This window comes from Homarus americanus, unplaced genomic scaffold (assembly GCF_018991925.1).
Source record: "Homarus americanus isolate GMGI-L3 unplaced genomic scaffold, GMGI_Hamer_2.0 scaffold51691, whole genome shotgun sequence".
Taxonomy (NCBI): Eukaryota; Metazoa; Arthropoda; class Malacostraca; order Decapoda; family Nephropidae; genus Homarus; species Homarus americanus.
Window position 1 is genome coordinate 11,178 of NW_024727864.1, and position 22,874 is coordinate 34,051.

Here is a 22,874-nt window from a genome sequence, read left to right on the forward strand (position 1 = left end):
GCAAGAGGGCACACTTCGACCTGAGCCCTCCACCCAGAGCTTGTTCATTCACCCCGTAGAGGCCGAAGACCAAGGGGATTATCGCTGTAGGGTCGATTTCAGGCCTCCCCCACCAGGAATTTAAGGGTGACACTGGAGGTTGTAGGTGAGTAGGGTTGAATTGAGACCTCATCCTCACCAGGAACCTGGAGGGGATAGGGTCGATTGTAAGGGCCTGAACCTACTGAACCTACTTGTCTACTCTATTATTCCCCACAGTATTACGTGTTTCTCCCCTCACAGTAATTACGTTTTCCCCCACAATAACCACGTGTCTCTCCACAGTTCCCCACAGCGGGTCAGCATCACCAACGCGGCGGGGTTGGAGGTCAAGGGGGTCATTGGTCCCATCCTGTTGGTGGGAGTTTGACCTCACCTGTCAGGCCTTGGGAGGTAAGAGAGAGAGAGAGAGAGAGAGAGGAGGAGAGAGAGGGGGGGGGGGGGGGGGGGGGGGGGGGGGGGGGGGGGTTTACCATACATGTAACATGACTTCTGTGACCTAGGTTCGACCCGCCCCGCTGGTCACCTGGTGGCATGATGGACCCTACTGGATGACAAGAGCGAGAAGAACACCAGCGAGGTCACCCAGAACCGGTTGACCTTGCCCTCCTCACCCGCCAACACCTGTACCGGGTCATTACCTGCCAGGCTGCCAACTCAAACTTGAGTCATCCCTGCACACCTCCATCACGCTGGACATGAGCTGTGAGTGTTGCTGTGGTGCAGTGTGTTGCGGTGTGTTGCTGTGGTGTAGTGTGTTGCTATGGTGCAGTGTTGCTATGGTGCAGTGTGTTGCTATGGTGCTGTGTTGCTATGGTGCTGTGTGTTGCTGTGGACTGTAGTGCTGTGTGTTACTGTAGTGCTGTAATAATACTGTAGTGCTGCCATACAATGCTGTAACTTATTGTAATTGCTGTAATGTTACTGTAGTGCTGTGTGTTACTGTAATGCTGTATATTTACTGTAGTGCTATGTGTTACTGCTTGTGCTACATATTCTGTAAATTATAATAATGACCTATATAGTCTTTTAACAATTCTTCGCGTATATATACCTTTTTACATTTCTTTTTACTGCCAATTACCATGTGTTTACTGTAATTGCTGCATGTTACTGTAGTGCTGTGTGTTGCACAGTGCCTTATACAGCGCCTGCTGGTGCCATGTGTTGCTGTGGTGCTGTGTGTTGCACCAGCCAGTGCTGCTTGTGTTGCTGTAGTGCGCGCGCCTGGTGCCTTAGCTGTGGTGCTGTGCTGTAGTGCTGCGTGTTGCTGTAGTGCTGCTTGTGTTACTGTGAACTGCTGTATTACTGTAATTGCCATGTACTGCGTGCTGTAGCCTGCGTGCTGTGTGTTACTGTGAGTGCTGTATGTGTTACTGTAATTACTGTGTCAAGTACATAGTGCTGCATGTTGCAGTGCTGCTGTAGTGCCATGTTTCACAGTGCCATGTGTATTACTGTAGTGCTGTGTGTTACTGTAGTGCTGTGTGTACTGTAGTACTGTATGTAGCCACTGTAGTGCTGTATGCCTGTAGTGCTGTGTGTTGCTGGCAGTGCTGTGGCTGCTGCAGTGCTGTATGTTGCTGTATTTAACATATTTGCTGTAGTGCCATGTGTTACTGTAGTGCTGTGTGTGTGTTACTGTAGTGCTGTGTATTACTGTAGTGCTGTGTGTTACTGTGTGCTGTGTGTTACTGTAGTGCTGTGTGTTACTGTAGTGCTGTATGTGCTGTAGTGCTTGTACTGTAGTGCTTTGTGTTACTGTGATGCTGTATTGCTGTGTGTTACTGTAGTGCTGTATGTTACTGTAGTGCTGCTTATACTGTAGTGCTGTATGTACTGTAGTGCTGTAGCTATTTACTGTGGTACTGTGTATTACTGTAGTGCTGTATGTACTGTAGTGCTGTGTGTTACTGTAGTGCTGTATGTTACTGTAGTGCTGTGTGTTACTGTAGTGCTGTGTATACTGTAGTGCTGTGTATTACTGTAGTGCTGTGTGTTACTGTAGTGCTGTGTTACTGTAATTGCTGTGTATTACTGTAGTCTGTGTGTTACTGTAGTACTGTGTGTTACACCATAGTACTGTGTTACTGTAGTGCTATGTGTACACCATGCTATATGTTACAACAATGCTGTGTATTACTGTATCTGTAATATTACTCAAGTGCTGTGTTACTGTAGTGCTGTGTGTTACTGTAGTGCTTAGCATACATTACTGTAGTGCTGTAGCATGCTGTAGTGCTGTATGTTACTGTAGTGCATGTGTACATATCCTTACTGTAGTGCCTGTAATTGCACATTACTGTAGTGCCTGTGTACTGTAGTGCTGTGTATTACTGTAGTGCTGTATGTTCTTTCACTTAGTACTGTATGTGCACATAGTGCTGTGTGTTACTGTAGTGCTGTGTATTGCATAGTGCTGTGTGTTACTGTAGTGCACTGTAGTGCTGTCCCTATTGCTTAATATTACTGTGCTGTGTGTTACTGTAATGCCTGTATATTTATACATGCTGTGTGCTATAATATTTATAACTAGTGCTGTGTGTTGCACTGTAGTGCTGTAATGTTGCCTGGTGCATGGCATTTTGCATGGTGCTGTGTATTACGCAGTGCTGTATTGCTGTAGTGCTGTGTGTTACTGTAGTGCACCCATTATGTTTCCTGTAATTGCGCATATTTATGCATATTTTACTGTAGTGCTTACATGTGTTACTGTAGTGCCAGCCACACTGTAGTGCTGTGTATTACTATGTGCTGTAGCCGTACCATAGTGCACTGTATTACTGTAGCTGTATATTTTGCTTAATATTACTGTAGTGCTGTATGTTACTGTAGTACTGTATATTACTGTAGTGCTGTATGTTACTATAGTGCTGTAGTACTATATGTTTCTTAGTACTGTGTGTTACTATAGTGCTGTATTACTGTATATTACTGTGGTATATGTATTATTATATTCTGTATATTACTGTAGTGCTGTATTACTATGGTGCTGTATGCTGTGGTGCTGTATGCACCATAGTGCTGTATTATTGCTGTGGTGCTGTAGTGACGCACTGTGCTGTGTGTTACTGTAGTGCTGTATTATTTACTGTAGTGCTGTATGTATTGCTGTAGTGCTGTGTGTTACTGTAGTGCTGTATTGCATAGTGCGGTATTATTACTGTAGTGCTGTAATATTGCTGTAGTGCTGTGTGTTTTACTGTAATTCTTTGTCTCTTCCTGCAATGCTGTATTATTTACTGTAGTGCTGTGTACTGTAATTGTAACATTCTGCAGGTGCTGTGTGTGTTACTGCTGCGTGCTGTATGTGTGCTAGTGCTGTGGCTATTGCCTGTAGTGCTGTGTGTGTTACTGTAGTGCTGCTGTGTACTTAGTGCAGTGTTGTGTTACTGTAGTGCACTGTAATATTACTGTGCTGTGTGTTACTGTAGTACTGTGTGTTACTGTAGTGCTGTGTGTTACTGTAGTGCTGTGTGTTCACACCTTTGTACCAACAATACTGTATGCCATTGCTGTACTACACATATTACTACCATTGTATTACTGTAGTGTACTGTGTGCTATACTACCATGTGCTGTAGTGCTGCATACTGTTATTGCTACATTTGCCTTACCGTGCCTTATGTTACTGTATGTTTTTACCTGTATATTATTGCTGTAGTGCTGTAATGTATTCTGTAGTACCAACATGTTACTGTACTGAGTGCTGCTTGTACCGGTGCTGGCCGTATTTACTGCCGTGCTGTACATTGCTGCAGTGCTGTGTATTGCTGTGGTGCTGTATTGTTGCTGCTCGTGCTGCTGCCTGTAATGCCGCCATGTATTACTGTAGTGCTGCCCTGTACTGTACGTGCCAGCATATTGCTGTAGTGCTGTGTGTTACTGTAATTACTGGCAATATTGTTACTGTGTGCTGTAATATTTACTGTAGTGCTGCTGTGTTACGCGCTGTGCTGTTATATTTACTGTAATATGTGCACCATACAAACTGCTGTGTGTGTTACTGCTGTGCTGTAGTGCTGTGCAATTACGCATGTCAATACTGTAGTGTTATGTTGCCCCATGTTCTTAGTGCTACATTATTTACTGTAGTATATACTTATTACTGCAGGTATTGTATTAATATTCACTGTGAAATTCTTTCATGTGTTATTATAGTGCTGTGTATTACTGTAGTGTTGTAACATACCTGGGCTATATTACTGCATTATATATTAATATTATAGTACTGTATATTTATATAATTGCTGCTATTATTACTGTAGTGCTATGTATTACTATAATTATATGTGTTACTGTAGTGCATATGTATGCACATAATGCTGTATGTGTGCTGTAGTGCTGTACTATTACTGTAATTGCTTCATTCCTTAGTGCTGTATGCTTCTGTACTGCATGTATTACTGTAAGTGCTGTGTGTTACTGTAGTGCTGTGTGTTTTCTGTGTGCTGTGGTGCTGTGTGTTACTGTAGTGCTATGTGTGCTGTAGTGCTGTATATTCTTTAGTGCTATGTATTACTGTGTGCTGTGTGTATGGTACCTGTAATTTTATTATTACCGCAGTGCGCATTTAACCGGTGCGTATTTGCTGTAGTGCTGTGTGTTACTGTAGTGCTGTGTTACTGTAGTGCTGTATGTATTACTGTAATTACGGTGTGTTATATGATGCCATGCCATCCACCGCAGTGCTGTGTATTGCTGTAGTGCTGCTTTGCCTGGTGCTGTATGTTACTGTGGTGCTGTGTGTTACTGTAGTGCTGTGTGACCTGCTGGTGCTGCGCATTGCTGTAGTGCTGTGTGTTACTGCCAGTGCAATGTTACTGTAGTGCTGTGCTGTTTGCTGCCGCGTGCTGTATGTTACTGTATGCTGTGTGTTACTGGTGCTGTGTTGCTGTAGTGCTGTATTACTGTGGTACGCCATGTGTTGCTGTGAGTGTTGCTGTGGTGCCTTGTGTTGCAAGTGTTGCTGTGGTGCTGGTTTATTGCATGGTGTTGCTGTGTGTTGCTGTGGAGTGTTGCCGTGGTGCTGTATGTATAACTTCTGGCAGTGCTGTAGGTTGCTGCTGATTTATTTGTAACTGGTGCTGTAACCAATTACTGTAGTGCTGTGTGTTGTATTACTGTGTTGCTGTGTATTACTGTGGTCCTGTGTTGCTGTGTATTACTGTGGTGCTGTGTGTTGCTGTGAGTGCTGCTGTGGTACTGTGTGTTTGTTGTGAGTGTTGTTGTGGTACTGTGTGTGTGCTGTGAGTGTTGCTGTGGTACTGTGTGTTGTTGGGAGTGTTGCTGTGGTACTGTGAGTGTTGCTGTGGTACTGTGTGTTGTTGTGAGTGTTGCTGTGGTACTGTGTGTTGCTGTGGAGTGTTGCTGTGGTACTGTGTGTTGTTGTGAGTGTTGCTGTGGTACTGTGTTTTGTTGTGAGTGTTGCTGTGGGTACTGTGTTTTGCTGTGAGGGGAGTTGCTGTGATAATGGGAGTGCTGCTGTGTGTTGCTGTGATGATGGGAGTGTTGCTGTGTGTTGCTGTGAGGATGTGGAGGTCCAGGATTACAGGTAAACAGTGAGACAGGTGAATGCTCGTCCAGTTTCACGACAATTAACATCACAACACTCTGTTTATTTCCTCACTACCAACACCTCGCTTCACCGGACTGCTGAATCGTACCAGAGTGTGTGTGTGTGTGTGTGTGTGTGTGTGTGTGTGTGTGTGTGTGTGTGTGTGTACAGTTAAACCCCTGCATTATTTCAACTGATGATTAATTTAATAAGGTAGTGAAATGTGGATTGAGAAGTCCGTAGAGTTTATTTATAGCCACTTTACGATAGCGCTTTTTTTACCGAGGGAATTTTGGATTCGTGAATATTTTGTTTTGTTAAATCCTGTCGTGATTTTAGGTTAGGTTAGGTTAGGTTAAATTAAGTTAAATTTGACTACGTAAAGTAAGAATAGGTTAGATCATAATTAAATTAGGTTTAGAGTTAATTTAGATTAGGTTAAATAATATCAGGTTAGGTTACATTAGGTTATACTTGGTTAGTTTAAGTTTGGTTAGGTTTAGGTTAGAATTAAGATGTTTATTTGGTGAAAAAAGGTAGAGTGGCCAACCTTCAGGTGATTTGGACATATATCTACTAGTGCTCATGTCACTAGTGCTCATGTCACTAGTGCTCACGTCACAAGTGCTCGCGTCACTAGTGCTCACGTCAACTTGTATGTCTGCTGTTATTGTTATTTATTTTATTGTTATTGTTGACAGTCCCGCCCTTGGAGGTGAAGATACAGGGTCACAACTCGCCCATGTCTGAGGGTAGACACTACTCCTTGATGTGTGAGGCAGGAGGATCACGTCCCCCTGCCGCCCTCACCTGGTGGATGGATGGCCTCCTGATGACCACCGCTGACGACCAGGTACTGTGTGTGTGTGTGTGTGTGTGTGTGTGACCACTGCTAGAGATGTGTGATTCTGTGAGTGTGATAATGCTTACATATGTACTTTAGTGTGGGCGTGTCAGCTGCGCGGCGCCATTTAAGTAACACGGTATATGAGAACGCCGCTGGTGTTATTGTAGTAATAATAGATATGATAATCTTGTCCAGAGGCATTCCAGCACAATAGATTGAATGTTAATAATGTCATTGTGTTACGTGTGAACCCTTACACACCTGCACGACACTGCTGGGGGTTAAGGTGAACACATGAGTAAAATAAAGTATAGTGACTTACCTTAACATCGTCCACCTCTCAACCAGCTCTCAAGGTAGCCTGTGATTGACTCTGAAATGTAAATAATAGTGATGAAGCATTATGAAGTAGTGGGGTGTGGCTGGATTCTTCTGGAAGTAATTTTACAAGAAGTAATGGTACAGAAAAATACTTAACACGAGAATTACATAAATACATAAATATAAGTAAATACACATAAGTACTTTTAAATGTGTGTGTGTGTGTGTGTCCTGGAGGATGGCAGGCTTCTTGATAATCAGATACGTGTAGGTCTGTGTCTCACTCTTATTCCTTCTCTATCTCTCCCTACTTCTCTCTCTTCCTTTTCCCTCCCGGATTTCTTCTCTTCCTCCATGTCTTTCCCATCATTACATCTTCCTCCCTAACTATCTCACCCTCCCTACTTCTCTCTCTCCCTAGATCTAACACTCCCTTCCTCCCTACAGGGGATGAAGGAAGGCAACGTGAGCAGGACAACAGTTCACCTCACCCCCACCAGACACAACGACGGCGCTATAGTCTCCTGTAGAGCCGAGAACTCCGAGATGCCTGGAGCTGCCATGGAGGACATCATCAAGCTGAGTGTCTACTGTACGTATCCACTAATTAAGCTTTAGTTGTGATTCTAATAATACTTGGGGTCTTATTTTAGCTTTAACTATGCTTTTAATAATACTCGGAGTCTTATTCAGCTTCAAATATGCTTTTAATAATACTCGGAGTCTTATTCAGCTTTAATTATGCTCTTAATATTACTTGGAGTCATACAATTCGATATTCTCTAATCAACAGCCAAATAATATTAGACTTTACTCAACCCAACAGACTCGCCAAGGCTACAGCTAAGGGCGGGGCAGAACTTGGTGATGAGTAATATAAAAGAAGGGGACGATGTTTACTTTGAGTGTGTAATCCACGCTAACCCACCAGTCCAAGGTGTTCAGTGGTTCCTAAAGGTGAGGTGCCCCTGTTGTTTGTTTATATCTCTCTCTATGATCTCTATGGCTATCTTTATCACTCCCTCTGTCTTTATTTCTTTCTTTCTATGTTTTTATTTCTCTCTCGGTCTTTATCTCTCTCTCTCTCTCTCTTTCAAACCCTCTCACACTTATCACTTTCATTGAAATAGCACACAATGTTTTACTCATGACTGAAACACCTCTCTCCTCGATCTCTCACTCACTAAATGCCACCACTTCACCACCACGTTGATTAAATGCATGTTACCTGCCTCTAAAACACAATTCACACACACTCTCTCTCTCTCTCTCTTACTTTCTAATCCCACATTACCATTCAGCCTGTAACCTCCGTGACGTCACAGATCAACTGAGTGTTTGTTTACATCATCAGCTGAGAGTTTACTTACGTCTCCCAGAGGAACTAATGAACAATAACACTAATTTATTTTTACCACACACAAACCTAATCTAATCTGACACTAACCTAACCTAAACCTAACCTAACCTAACCAAACACTAACCTAACCCTGACCTAACCTAACCAAACACTAACCTAACCCTGACCTAACCTAACCAAACACTAACCTAACCCTGACCTAACCTAACCAAACACTAACCTAACCCAATTAGACATTAACGTAACACTAACCTAAACTAAATTAACCTAACCTAACTAGACATTAACCTCACTCAACCTAACATAACACAACACAAAAAATAACCTAACCTAACCAAACCCAACCAAACCAAACCAAACCTAACCTAACCTAACCTAACCAGACACTAACCACATTCATCTTAACCTAACCTAATCTAACATTTCACTGACAACCTTCACAGACACACACACGAGGAAAACTTCAGACATATCATTCTTAACTGACAACAACAGAAGCGTTCGTTTGTGAAGTGAGTAAAACCTTTCTATACAGTGTGTCCTATTGAGCTGTTATCATATTTTTCTTTCACATCTTCCTTTCTTTCTGTCTTCTTTCTCTATTTTCATTTCTTTTTCTGACTTGTTTTTTCTATATTTCTCTCCTTCTTTGATTTATCTCTCGCTTTCTTTATTTCTTTCTCTTTGACTTCTCTCTCTCGCTTCTTTCTCTCCTTTTTTTCTTTCATTCTGCCTCATTCTCTGACTTCTCTCTTATCTCTAATCACTTCTTTCTTTTTTTCTATCCCATTTCTATCTTTCTTCCTCTCTCGTCTCCCCTTCCTCTTTCTCTCTCTTTCTCTCTTTCTCCTTCTCTTCTCTTCAATTCTTAGCTAAATCCTCCATATAGATATATTTAAACATACGTAGATTGACAGGTTTAAACAGCTACTCAAACAGACAGAAGACAGGGCCGAAAACAGATGAATTATATTACTTTAGACAGATAAACATACAGACATACATCAAGACAGACAGACAGACAGATAGAAAAGAAGGTTCTAATCAATGCCAATCCTAAAGGTGTTCGTGTGTGTGTGTGTGTCTGTGTTTTTTTAGGGCAAGGAGCTACGTCATGATGTCTCCGCTGGGATAATATTGACCAACCAGTCTCTCGTGCTGCAGAAGGTTGGTAGACAGTCTTCAGGTGACTACGCGTGTGCTGCCTCCAACACCCACGGCAACGCTACCTCCAAGAGCATACAGCTGAGTGTTAAGTGTGAGTTTACAGTGTTAAGTTTGTTATGGGGTGTTAAGTGTGAGTTTACAGTGGTGTTAAGTGGAGTGGAGGGGAGAGGAGGGGAGGGGAGGGGAGGGAGGGAGGGTAGGGGAGGGAAGAGGTAAAAATAAATTAATAAAATTTACTATAAATACCTACAGGACGGAAAAAAATAAAGGTCAAGGGTGAGAACCAATATATGTATGTTGTGTTGTCAATAGTAAGAGAAACAATTGAGACCCTGCAATTGTGTGTAAATGAGGCAGAAAGTCAGATCAGCAACCTGGGACTTGGTCACATATGGCAGCAGGGTCTACCATTAGACAACACATTATGCTTCCAATATCTTCCCAGGCGGTAGTACCTCCCTGTTTGGTAGCTGCCTACTACCTACTACCTCCAGTGTGAGTTATAGTGTTAAGTGCGAATTTCTACCGTTCAGTCTTCCTACTTCCCCCTCTCTCTCTTTTTTCCTTTCAAATTCTTCTATCCTTCCTCCCAACTCACATCTCCTTCCTTCACCCACTATCCAATTTTATTTGGCCTCCTTCCTTCTCTCCCTCCCTCTTCATCACTCCGCCTTTTCTCTCTCTCTCTCTGTCTCCTCCTCTCACTTCATTTCTTCCATCTCTCCTCCTGTCCCTCACTCTCCATTCTCTTCCTCACCATCTCATTTCATCCCTTACCACTCAACCTCTTTTAAGTTCTCCTCCCATTTCTCTCCAACTACATCTCCCTCCCCCTCTCCCCTCCCTCCTTCCTCTCCCCTACTCTCCCTCCCTCCCTCTCTCTCTCTCCTACTCTCCCCTCCCTCCTTCCTCTCCCCTACTCTCCCTCCCTCCCTCTCTCTCTCTCCTACTCTCCCTCGCTCGCCCGGGAAGAAGTGGGTTTATCTAGCACTCAGCAAGACTGGACAGGGACGGATATTCAGAATACCTTTAAGATGTCTTTCTTCGATATTGCATTCTTGATGTTATCCTTATGACCTGTGTGTGTGTGTGTGTGTGTGTGTGTGTGTGTGTGACTGTTATTACATATAAGTATGAAATGTACACAGTCGCGCCCATGTGCTCAGAGGACCAGAAGTTAACATACGGCAGTGCCAGAGGTCAACAGGTGAACGTCAGCTGCCACGTCGATGCCCACCCAGAAGCCCACACGTTCCGCTGGGCCTTCAACACGTCCACAGAGGTGGTACACATCCCCAAGAACCGCACACACTTCCACCGCAACCGCAGCGTGATGACGTACACACCCAAAACACATCATGATTTCGGCACCTTGTTGTGTTGGGCGAGTAATGACGTGGGCTCACAACCCCAGCCCTGTGTCTACCTGGTGGTACCTGCAGGTGAGTGTACGTGTGTGCGTACCTGCGTATGTCTACCTGTGTGTGTCTACCTGTGTGTATCTACCTGTGTGTGTCTACCTGCGTGTGTCTACCTGTGTGTCCACCTGTGTGTATGTCTAACCTGTGTGTATATTTAGTTGTATGTGTATGTTTACCTCTGTGTGTCCACTTGTGTGTGTATGATTACCTGAGTGTGCATTTACCTGTGTGTATATTTAGTTGTATGTATATGTTTACCTCTGTGTGTGTCCACTTGTGTGTGTATGTTTACCTGAGTGTGCATTTACCTGTGTGTATATTTTTAATTGTATGCATATCTTTACCTCTGCGTGTGTCTACCTGTGTGTCCACCTGGGTATGTCTACCTGTGTGTATATTTAGTTGTATGTGTATGTTTACCTCTGTGTGTCCACTTGTGTGTGTATGATTACCTGAGTGTGCATTTACCTGTGTGTATATTTAATTGTATGTATATCTTTACCTCTGTGTGTATGTGTTTACCTGGTGATGGCTGCTGTCTGGCGTCTTATAAGTGTTCCTCTTGACCTCTTCCTCTTTCACTGTTCCCTTTACTCTGTTCGTGTTTACGGCGTCCTTCTCTCATTCTCTCAATCAACATTTCATTTTACTTTACTCATGCTTGTTGTCGACTCTCTCTCTCTGTCTCTCTCTCTCTCTCTCTCTCTCTCTCTCTCTGTTTTCACCATCATCTTGTCTCCTGTAGGCGTTGTTGTGTACTGTACTCAGGTAGTCCCCTCCTCGTCCCCCAACAGCTGTGCCTGAGGCTGTACATAACTGCAGCGCCTGGCACAACGCCAGCGCCGCCGGAGAAGTGGTGGTGTCGTGTGAGGCCGGATGGAGCGGCGGGCTGACGCAGACGTTCACGCTGGAGGTGCGACAGATGCAGTCCTCAGGGGAGACGGGGGCCGTGGTGGCCTCCCTGGAACAGCTCACACAACCACACTTCACTGTGACGGGTCTGGCTCCCGGGGCAGAGTACCAGCTGTCTGTAGGTGCCTCTAACTCCCAGGGCGCCGCCCCTAACACTCTGCTCATCCACCACACGCCTATAGACGTCGCAGAGAAACGCACCAGTGCAGCCGCAGCGGAGTCCTTCGGCATGGGTCTCGACTTCCTGACGATGGTGCCGATTGTGGCGGTGGTGGCGGGCGCTGTGGCGTCAGTAGTGATCTGTTCTGTGGTGTTGGTCCTGGTGATCCGCAGCCGCCTGCGTCGAGGCCAGAACCATGCACACAGCCACGCCCACGGTTTCAGCCAACCCGGTGGTGTGTACGACAAGGCGGCGCCCCACAATAACACGTGTGATGACGGAGGCTTCGACACTGTTCACCGAGGACCAGACCTGATACTGGTGAAGAGCGGTGAGTGTGTGTGTGTGTGTGTGTGAGTGTGTGGGGAGTGTGTGTGTGTGTGTGTGTGTGTGTGGAGTGTGTGTGTGTGTGTGTGTGTGTGTGTGTGTGTGTGTGTGTGTGTGTGTGTGTGTGTGTGTGTGTGTGTGTGTGTGTGTGTGTGGGAGTGTGTGTGTGTGTGTGTGTGTGTGTGTGTGTGTGTGTGTGTGTGTGTGTGTGTGTGAGTGTGTGTGTGTGTGTGTGTGTGTGTGTGTGTGTGAGTGTGTGTGTGTGTGTGAGTGTGTGTGTGTGTGTGTGTGTGTGTGTGTGTGTGAGTGTGTGTGTGTGTGAGTGTGTGTGAGTGTGTGAGTGTGTGTGGTGTGTGTGTGTGTGTGTGTGTGTGTGTGTGTGTGTGTGTGTGTGTGTGTGTGTGTGTGTGTGTTTGTTAGTGTGTGTGTGTGTGTGTGTGTGTGTGTGTGTGTGTGTGTGTGTGTTGTTTGTTGTTAGTGTGTGTGTGTGTGTGTGTGTGTGTGTGTGTGTGTGTGTGTGTGTGTGTGTGTGTGTGTACATCTCACACACGGTAAAACAAATATCTATCTATCATCAACAGGGAGAGAAGATAGAAAACGGCCAGGTATTTCCCCCCTCACCTGCTCCCCTTCTACTGCTACTACCTTGATGGTGAGTACCTGTCATAGTCAACCATCATCATCATCATCATCATCATCATCATCATCATCATCATCATCATCATCACAATTATTGGTATCGACGCTGCCTACTCTTCGATGTGGCGGCCATATTGACAGTATTAGTACTCATTTGATACTAACACAACACAAAGACACAAGAGCCTCCCAAACTGAGACTAACACAACAATAAATGAATTTACTGTATATAAGTGTAACCAAAATATAGATAGAGATATTTAAGCCCATAAACACACTCATTTTCTGGTAATAATTGGTATTGTTTTGATGTGTTTGTCAGGGTTACCAACAGGTGTGTTTGTGTGTGTTACAGGGTGACCAACAGGTGGGCTCTTCGTCTACAGTCAATAACCCTGCGAGGATCTCCACTCCTAACGTCATCCCTGCTAGGACTTCCACTCCTAGTGTCATCCATGCTAGGACCTCCACTCCTAGCGTCATCCATGCTAGGACCTCCACTCCTAGCGTCATCACTGCTAGGACCTCCACTCCTAGCGTCATCCCTGCTAGGACCTCCACTCCTAGCGTCATCACTGCTAGGACCTCCACTCCTAGCGTCATCCCTGCTAGGACCGAAACCAATACCTCTGCCAGCACCAACCACAGATCTTTGGTTAACCCTAGTACAGGAGCTATGATTAACCCTAGTACAGGAGCTATGATTAACCCTAGTACAGGAACTATGATTAACCCTAGTACAGGAACAATGATTAATCCTAGCATAGGCCCTGATGTCAAAGGTTTGAGTTCAGGCGACGCTCTGATGAACGCCGGCCCTGAAGCCCTTGTGAATACGTCTGGCAACAGCGCCATGTTTGAGATGGGTAGTGGCGGTCCGCCCTTTGGTCGGATAACTCTGTCTGGAGATCCTCTGGATAGCCGGATGACTCGACCTGGAGGCCTTCTCGTTGATGGCCGGATAACTCTTTCAGGAGACCCTCTGGATAACCGGATGACTCGAACTGGGGACTTATTAGACAGCCGGATGCCTCGATCTAGAGACCACTCCTTAGAAGGCCGGATAGCTCGACCTGTTTCCGTAGCATCTCCGGCCACACTGGGTCGTTACCACACTAGGGTGGGTCGCTCCGCCTCCTGCACAGGTCGGGGGGATATCTTTTCCTCGACCTCCACACTTCCTCGTCGTTCCTCCGCCATCGACATCCAGCCAGAGTTCTTCCCGCTCAACCTCAGCACCAGCAGGGAGAGCTGTGTCTAGTTCTGAGGTGAGAGAGAGAGAAAGAGAGTTCAATCTTTTCTTAACAACAGTGATGCGGTGGCAAAGTGGATAAAACACTGCCCTTAGTCTCAAAGGTTGCTGGTTCACGGCCGAGACACTCCCAGTTGACTCACTTGTGAAGAGGTGCTTATCTTTTACAATTGAGGAAGTAAAGCAGCTGAGTGCAGTGCTGAAGGCTCACAGTAGTTTATGTCGTGTTGCAACCTTACCACCACAACGGGTCACCGCCTCGACTGTGGGTCTCACTCTCATTGTCACTCAGCAGTTGACTACAGTTAATACAGATCATCTCTTGCTCCAGGTGATTGGCCAGTCGCTAGTGATCTACTGTGGTCCAGTGGCCTATTGTGATCCTATGGCCTATTGTGGTCCAGTGGTCTGTTGTGGTCCTGTGATCCGTTGTGGTACAGTGGTCCAGAGGTCAGCTGTGGTCTATGTTCTCCAAATGTTCACCTGACCCAAATGTTTTTTCTCCGTCGGTATAAGGGAAATTTATATGTATATATCATTATTTTTTGTCCTGCGTTAAAATGTTTCATGGTGGAAATAATAATTGGCATTGAGAATCTTAATTATTATATTCTGGGAGAGTTTTGTCGGGTTTTTATGACGAAATAACTTTAATTTGTATATATTTTTCAAGTAATTTTTAAAGATACGAGCTGTTGGTATGACTATCATGGAGATTTACATATAAAGATTTATATATATAGACATTTTACATACGTTTCAGTAGTTTAGATATGAATTTTCTTAAAAAAATATTGAAAATATATTAAAAATCAGAATAACAAGGTACGACAATAACAATCAATACACAGACATACATGGATACATACTCGTGTAGAAGCTTATATAACATGGAAAACCCAGTATAACTTGTGACTGGTGAAAACAACAGTGATGACCAAAGAGGTTTGTTCTCACGCCACACAACTGTTGGATAATGTGTTTATTTATTATTAACTGTGTGGCAGACGAGGGCCATGTTCTCTACTGTACTGTATATATTAGAGTGTTGTATATACTGTACTGTGTATTGGTATGTATGTATTATGGCGACCTGTGGTGTAATGGTCAGTATGCTCGCCTCACAAGTGAATGGACCCAGGTTCGATCCTCGGGTTAGGGTGAAACTATGGGCAAGTTTCTTTACGCCATTTGCCTCTGTCTACCCAGCAGTAATTGGGAACCTGGATGTTAATCGCATTCCGGGGTAATGGTTAACTGGTGCAGTTGGTGAGTTGTCCGGTCTTCTCGGACTATTCCTTGACACTGGGTCATGCAACTCGTTAATTTAGGGTGTGGTTGTTGTGTTGGCGACAGCTTCTACACCTTAAACACTGGGTCATGCAGCTCGTTAACTTAGGGTGTGGTTGTTGTGTTGGCGACAGCTTCTACACCTTAAACACTGGGTCATACAGCTCGTTAACTTAGGGTGTGGTTGTTGTGTTGCCGACAGCTTCTACACCTTAAACACTGGGTCATGCAGCTCGTTAACTTAGGGTGTGGTTGTTGTGTTGGCGACAGCTTCTACACCTTAAACACTGGGTCATACAGCTCGTTAACTTAGGGTGTGGTTGTTGTGTTGCCGACAGCTTCTACACCTTAAACACTGGGTCATCGCTCGTTAACTTAGGGTGTGGTTGTTGTGTTGGCGACAGCTTCCACCTTAAACACTGGGTCATGCAACTCGTTAACTTAGGGTTGTGGTTGTTGTGTTGCCGATAGCTTCTACACCTTAAACACTGGGTCACTGCAGCTCGTTAACTTAAGGGTGTGGTTGATGTAGCGACAGCTTCTACACCTTAAACACTGGGTCATGCAACCGTTAGCAAGGTGTGGTTGATGTGGTAGCGACAGCTACACCTTAAACACTGGGTCATGCAGCTCGTTAACTTAGGGTGTGGTTGATGTGGTAGCGACAGCTTCACCTTAAACACTGGGTCATGCAGCTCGTTAACTTAGGGTGTGGTTGTTGTGTTGGCGACAGCTTCTACACCTTAAACACTGGTCATGCAGCTCGTTGTTAACCAGGAATTGTGTGGTTGTTGTGTTGGCGACAGCGTCTACACCTTAAACACTGGGTCATGCAGCTCGTTAACTTAGGGTGTGGTTGTTGTGTTGGCGACAGCTTCTACACCTTAAACACTGGGTCATGCAGCTCGTTAACTCAGGGTGTGGTTGTGGTGTTGGCGACAGCTTCTACACCTTAAACAAATTCACGCCTAGGTGGCCTTGGGCCGGCCATCCTCGTTACACGAGGGGCAACCATTATTATTATGTGTGTGCTGTATGTATGAGACCCATGTTGTAAGACCCATATTGTACATAGCGTGTGTTGGTATATATGTGTATGAGGGACATATTGTACACAGTATGTCTTGGTATATATGAATGTATTCCTGAGGGACCTGTGGTGTAATGGTCAGCATATTCGCCTGTGAAGCGAGTGGACCGGGTTCGATCCCCGGGCAGGGTGACACTGTGGGCAAGTTTCTTTACGCCATTTGCCTCTGTCTACCCAGCAGTAATTGGGAACCTGGATGTTAATCAATTTATGGATCGTGTTCCGGGGTAATGGTTAGCCAGTGCAGCTGGCGAGTTGTCCGGTCTTCTCGGACTATTTCTTGACAAAGGGACAACCGTTATTATGCACGTATATAACGTGTGTTGGTATATTATGTATGTATGTATGTATGTATATATATATGAGGTATTGTATATAGCGTGTGTTTGTATGTATGGGAGACGTACTGTATATAGCCTGGTGTCGGTACAGTATGGTAAATGTGTAAGGCTATAATACTCCTCCACGTGAAGCTCAAGTGTAAGGTATATACATATATATATATCTTTCTACTTTACTGTTTACTTTTGATAAATAAATATACCAAAAATAGCAACTTTGCTGAATATCTGTTGTTTTCTTTCAACCTTGAATGTGAACAATATATATACTTTTCCCTTTTCCCGTGTGATTTTATATATATATATATATCATGTAGATCCACAATGAAAACGTGGATAAGATAAATCTTGATAAAATTACACGGGAAAAGGGAAACAACGGAGCACCTTAGCTTTCGTCTTTATTCAAGACATCTTCAGAGGCAACGGAGTTGCATCTTCGTTGCCTCTGAAGATGTCTTGAATAAAGACGAAAGCTAAGGTGCTCCGTTGTTTCCCTTTTCCCGTGTAATTTTATCAAGATTTATCTTATCCACGTTTTCATTAGATCTACATGATATATATATATATATATATATATATATATATAGTTATATATATATATATATATATATATATATATATATATATATATATATATATATATATACATACACAGATACAAACAAGATACAAAAGATACAAACAAGTCGAAGGTACATATTAGTAAACAAAATAGGCAAACAAATACAAACAAAATGAAAAATAATCAACGTAAACAATGGATGCAAACAAATCAAAGAAGATATAAAAGACTAAAAACATAAAGTGTAAACAAAAACTCAAATGAGGAATAAAAGAAGAAAGCGACGTTACCTTCCTACTGACAATGGAGAGAGAGAGAGAGAGAGAGAGAGAGAGAGAGAGAGGAGAGAGAGAGAGAGAGAGAGAGAGAGAGAGAGAGAGAGACATAATTTTCAAGGCCAAAATATGACACAAGAAAATCCTCACACACACACACACACACACACACACACACACACACACACACACACACACACACACACACACACACACACACACATCTCACTAATGTTGACGCAGCTGAGCAATCAAACAACCATTTCGCTACTATATGCCAGACGCTCCCCCGGCTTGACACAACCACTCTCCCTGCTTACCTACCAGCCCCCTTCCCACTGACTTAGTAGAATAATTTCAAGTAGCAAAACGTCTGGACAAACTAAAATTAAAACGCTCTACCACCCCCATTGACTTACCAATGAAACTCTTCAAGGAGTTCTCCCCGGAGCTTGCTAAACCCCTATGCTCCATCATCAATGCTTCTCTCAGTCAAGCCAGATGCCCAGCTGACTGGGAGACCTCTTATGTATCACCAGTGCCCAAGTCAACCAGCCCACAATCCTTAAATCAGCTACGACCTATTGCAATCACCCCAATACCCAGCCTAATCTGTGAAAGTTTTGTGTTCGACTGGGCTTATGCTGATATTGCAGGAGTCGTAGACCCTCAGCAATTTGGCAACATGAAAACTTCCTCCACCACTCACTGTCTTGTCAGCTTTCTCGATTACATATACCGCCATCTCGAGAAACGAAAAACGTCTGTAGCTGTCGCCTTCATTGATTTCACTAAAGCATTCGACCTAGTCGACCACAATATAATCATCAACAAAGTTATTGACCTCGGGCTTCGGAGAAGTCTTATACCATGGCTTACAGACTTCCTCAGTGACCGACGCCAAGCTGTACGCTTCCGAGGGGCTGTCTCCACCTTTCAGTCACTCACCTGCGGCGTCCCCCAAGGCACCAAGATGGGACCACTCTGCTTCCTTATGCTCATCAATGATGCCCTAAGAGAAACCCCTGCTCGCTGGAAATATGTCGACGACTCCACCATTGGGATCAGCGTCAACAATTCTGCTCCCAACTATACCGCCCTTCAGGATTTATTGAACAGTCTCCAAAACTGGGCCACCAACAACCATGTCACCATCAACCATACCAAGACCATGGTTATGCACATCAACCTCTCCTCCGACAATGTCCCACCTCCTTCCATTACTCTAGGTCCGAACACACTCCAGGTTGTAGATTCCACGAAGCTACTCGGCGTCACCATAGACAACAAACTAAATTGGAAACCACACGTCAGTGAAGTTGTCAAATCCTCCAGCTTCCGTCTCCACCTCCTCCGCCGACTCAAGTCCCTCGGAGTTCCTGCACCCGAGCTCCTCAGTGTTTACACAACATTCATACTTCCCAAGCTCACCTATGCCTCCCCCACCTGGTCTTCCTCCCTAAATGCCACACAACGTAAACACATAGAAAAAGTGCAAAAGAGGGCATGCAAGATTATTCTCTCCCCTTCCTACTCCACATATCAAGAAGCGCTCAACACACTGGACTTTTCTTGACTCACTGACCATCACCACACTCATCTGCAAATTTGGTAAGAAGCTTCTACACCATCCTCGACACCGGCTCCTACTACCACCTGAGATCCCTAGCCCGAGAATTGCTGTTTGACACCACAACCGCATCCAGCCCATAAGTGCACGAACTGATCTCTATAAGAACAGCCCAGTCCCAACCATTGTAAAATTATCAATAACTTGTAATAAACCAGTGTATTCACTCCCAGTAAATACTACTTCTTGCACTGTCACTATGTTGAAATGCACTGTAGTTTGAGCTTTTCCCCATCTAGTTATTATATATCTTATTTGTATCACTTATGTTACTTGTATATTATTTGTAATTCGAAACCCATTCCCCAAATATGTAACTGTATATTTTCAGCCTTCTGGCTGCCAAGCTCTTTCAATAAACCGTTAATTATTATTATTATTATTATTATTTTAACATGAATAATAAATAAAAGAGAGTGCATGAAAGGACGGGCAGTGAATGGGAGCAAATGGAAAACTTGATGAATAGGTAAGACCTTGAAGGAAATTGGTTAGGTAATAACTGATAATGCTGACCGGAAAGTGAAAAAGATGATGGGAGAATTATTATTATTATTATTATTATTATTATTATTATTATTATTATTATTATTATTATTATTATTATTATTATTATTATATTTTACTAGTCTTCTTCTTCTTCTTCTTCTTCTTCTTCTTCTTCTGTCTGTTTACAAGTACTTACACTGATAATAATCGGCATGAAGACAGAACAAAGCAACATCAACATATGTGGTATGAAAGTACAGGACTGCCGGTCGGAACAAATGTCTGAGTGTGCAGAAGCGTGAGGTCTTGTATATCAACACGGTACAGGTGGTAAACTAGCGTCTTCTCAACAACTTCACAGGAGATCAAGTACCTTCCTAACACAGGTACTTAATAATGAACCCGGGAGGAACAGCACAGAGGCTAGGGCTTACAGTGTCCTAGCTGGGGTGCTGACATACCAACCAAGGTGATCATGAAATAACAAAAACCAGGTAGGAGGTGACCAACTGAGTGAGGGGAAGGGAGCCAAGTGACCAGCCATATGATGACACCTCGCACTATGACTCGGTTCGAGCTACCCACCAGCAACACCTACTTCAGACAAGAGTAAATTAGAGACAATTATAAGTAAGATAAAGTAGGAGAAAGTCTTATGTAGAGAAACTATAGAAAATAGTTAAAATTTAAGTAAAAAATAGTTTAAATAAGAATAAATAAGTAGTGAAAGCTATTAATAAGAAAATAGGGATGAAAAATACGATAAAGAAAGCACAGAGAACGAAGAGGAAGAGTAAATAGAAAGTAGTCACAGATGTATTAAAGACAGACATAATTATAAGTAGGAAAGAGAATAAAGAAAGTATAGAGAATGAAGAGAGAGTTACAAGGGAGGGAAAGTAACAGTCAGCTGGTAGTTGTAAACAGACCCTCAACAGTTAGCTGGTAGTTGTAAACAGATCCTCAACAGTTAGCTGGTAGTTGTAAACAGACCCTCAACAGTTAGCTGGTAGTTGTAAACAGATCCTCAACAGTCAGCTGGTAGTTGTAAACAGACTCTCAACAGTCAGCTGGTAGTTGTAACAGACCTCAACAGTTAGCTGGTAGTTGTAAACAGACTCTCAACAGTAAGGTGGTAGTTGTAAACAGACCCTCAACAGTTAGCTGGTAGTTGTAAACAGACTCTCAACAGTAAGGTGGTAGTTGTAAACAGACCCTCAACAGTTAGCTGGTAGTTGTAAACAGACTCTCAACAGTCAGGTGGTAGTTGTAAACAGACCCTCAACAGTTAGCTGATAGTTGTAAACAGACCCTCAACAGTCAGCTGGTAGTTGTAAACAGATCCTCAACAGTCAGCTGGTAGTTGTAAACAGACCCTCAACACTCAGCTGGTAGTTGTAAACAGATCCTCAACAGTCAGCTGGTAGTTGTAAACAGCCTCTCAACAGTTAGCTGGTAGTTGTAAACAGATCCTCAACAGTCAGGTGGTAGTTGTAAACAGATCCTCAACAGTCAGCTGGTAGTTGTAAACAGACCCTCAACACTCAGCTGGTAGTTGTAAACAGACCCTCAACAGTCAGCTGGTAGTTGTAAACAGACCCTCAACAGTCAGCTGGTAGTTGTAAACAGACCCTCAACACTCAGCTGGTAGTTGTAAACAGACCCTCAACACTCAGCTGGTAGTTGTAAACAGACCCTCAACACTCAGCTGGTAGTTGTAAACAGATCAACAGTCAGTAGTATAAACAGACCTCGACAGTCAGGGTAGTTGTAAACAGATCCTCTGAAATAGGGTAGTAGGTAACAGACCCTCAACAGCCAGCTAGTAGTTGTAAACAGACCAACAGTCAGCTGGTAGTTGTAAACAGACTCTCAACAGTCAGCTGGTAGTTGTAAACAGACCCTCAACAGTCAGCTGGGTTGTAAACAGACCTCAAAGTCAGCAGAGTTAAACAGACTAACAGTCAGCTGGTAGTTGTAAACGATCTCAACAGCAGTAGTTGTAAAAGACCTCAACAGCTGGTAGTTGTAAACAGATCCTCACAGACAGCTGGTAGTTGTAAAAAGATCCTCAACAGTCAGCTGTAGTAAACAGATCTCAACAGTCAGCTGGTATAAACAGATCTCAACAGTCACTGTAGTTGTAAACAGACCAACAGTCACTGGTAGTTGTAAACAGATCCTGAACAGTCAGTGGTAGTTGTAAACAGACCTCAACAGTCAGCTGGTAGTTGTAAACAGATCCTCAACAGTCAGCTGGTAGTTGTAAACAGATCCAACAGTCAGCTGGTAGTTGTAAACAGATCCTCAACAGTCAGCTGGTAGGTAAACAGACTCTCAACAGTCAGTGGTTGTACAGACTTCGAGTCAGCTGGTAGTAAACAGACTTCAACAGTCAGGTGGTAGTTGTAAACAGACTCTCAACAGTCAGCTGGTAGTTGTAAACAGATCTCAACAGTCAGCTGGAGAACAACTCCAACAGTCACTGGAGAAACAACCCCACAGTCAGACAGATCCTCAGTCAGGTGTAGTTGTAAACAGATCAACAGCTGGTGTTGTAAACAGATCTCAACAGTCACTGGAGTTAAACAGATCTGAACAGTCAGCTGGAGTAAACAGATCTCAACAGCTGGTGGTTGTAACAGATCTCACAGTCAGTTGGAAGTAACAGACCCTCGACAGTCAGGGGTAGTTAACAGATCCTCACAGTCAGCTGGTAGGAAACGACCTCGACAGTCAGCTGGTAGTTGTGACACCTGACAGTCAGGTGGTGTAAACAGACCTCGACAGTCAGGTAGAAACAGCCCTCAACAGTTAGCTGGTAGTTGTAAACAGATCCTCAACAGTCAGCTGGTTGTAAACAGACCAACAGTCAGCTGGTAGTTGTAAACAGACTCTCAACAGTCAGCTGGTAGTTGCAAACAGACTCTCAACAGTTAGCTGGTTGAAACAGACCTCAACACTCAGCTGGTAGTTGTAACAGACCCTCAACACTCAGCTGGTAGTTGTAAACAGATCTCAACAGTCAGTTGGTAGTTAAACAGACCAACACTCAGCTGGTAGTTGAACAGACCAACAGTCAGCTGGTAGTTAAACAGCAACATTTCTATCCGACAGATGGATTTTGATGAATCATTGTTGTTGATAAAAGTGGGATGATGACTGTGATCCGCGGCTTATGGTGAGGTCCA

The 22,874-nt window shown here is 43.9% G+C and overlaps 1 protein-coding gene across 1 annotated transcript; it reads left to right on the forward strand.

Annotated features, from left to right (window-relative positions):
- The first annotated feature begins 550 nt into the window (after positions 1-550).
- Positions 551-15,099, forward strand: LOC121865947 (nephrin-like). The gene is made up of 9 exons (XM_042365513.1): positions 551-744; positions 6,298-6,449; positions 7,212-7,356; positions 7,591-7,721; positions 9,223-9,382; positions 10,440-10,733; positions 11,507-12,115; positions 12,693-12,763; positions 13,107-15,099. The coding sequence occupies exons 1-9, from the start codon at positions 738-740 to the stop codon at positions 14,010-14,012; spliced, it is 2,475 nt and encodes an 824-aa protein (XP_042221447.1). The 5' UTR covers positions 551-737; the 3' UTR covers positions 14,013-15,099.
- The last annotated feature ends 7,775 nt before the right edge of the window (positions 15,100-22,874 follow it).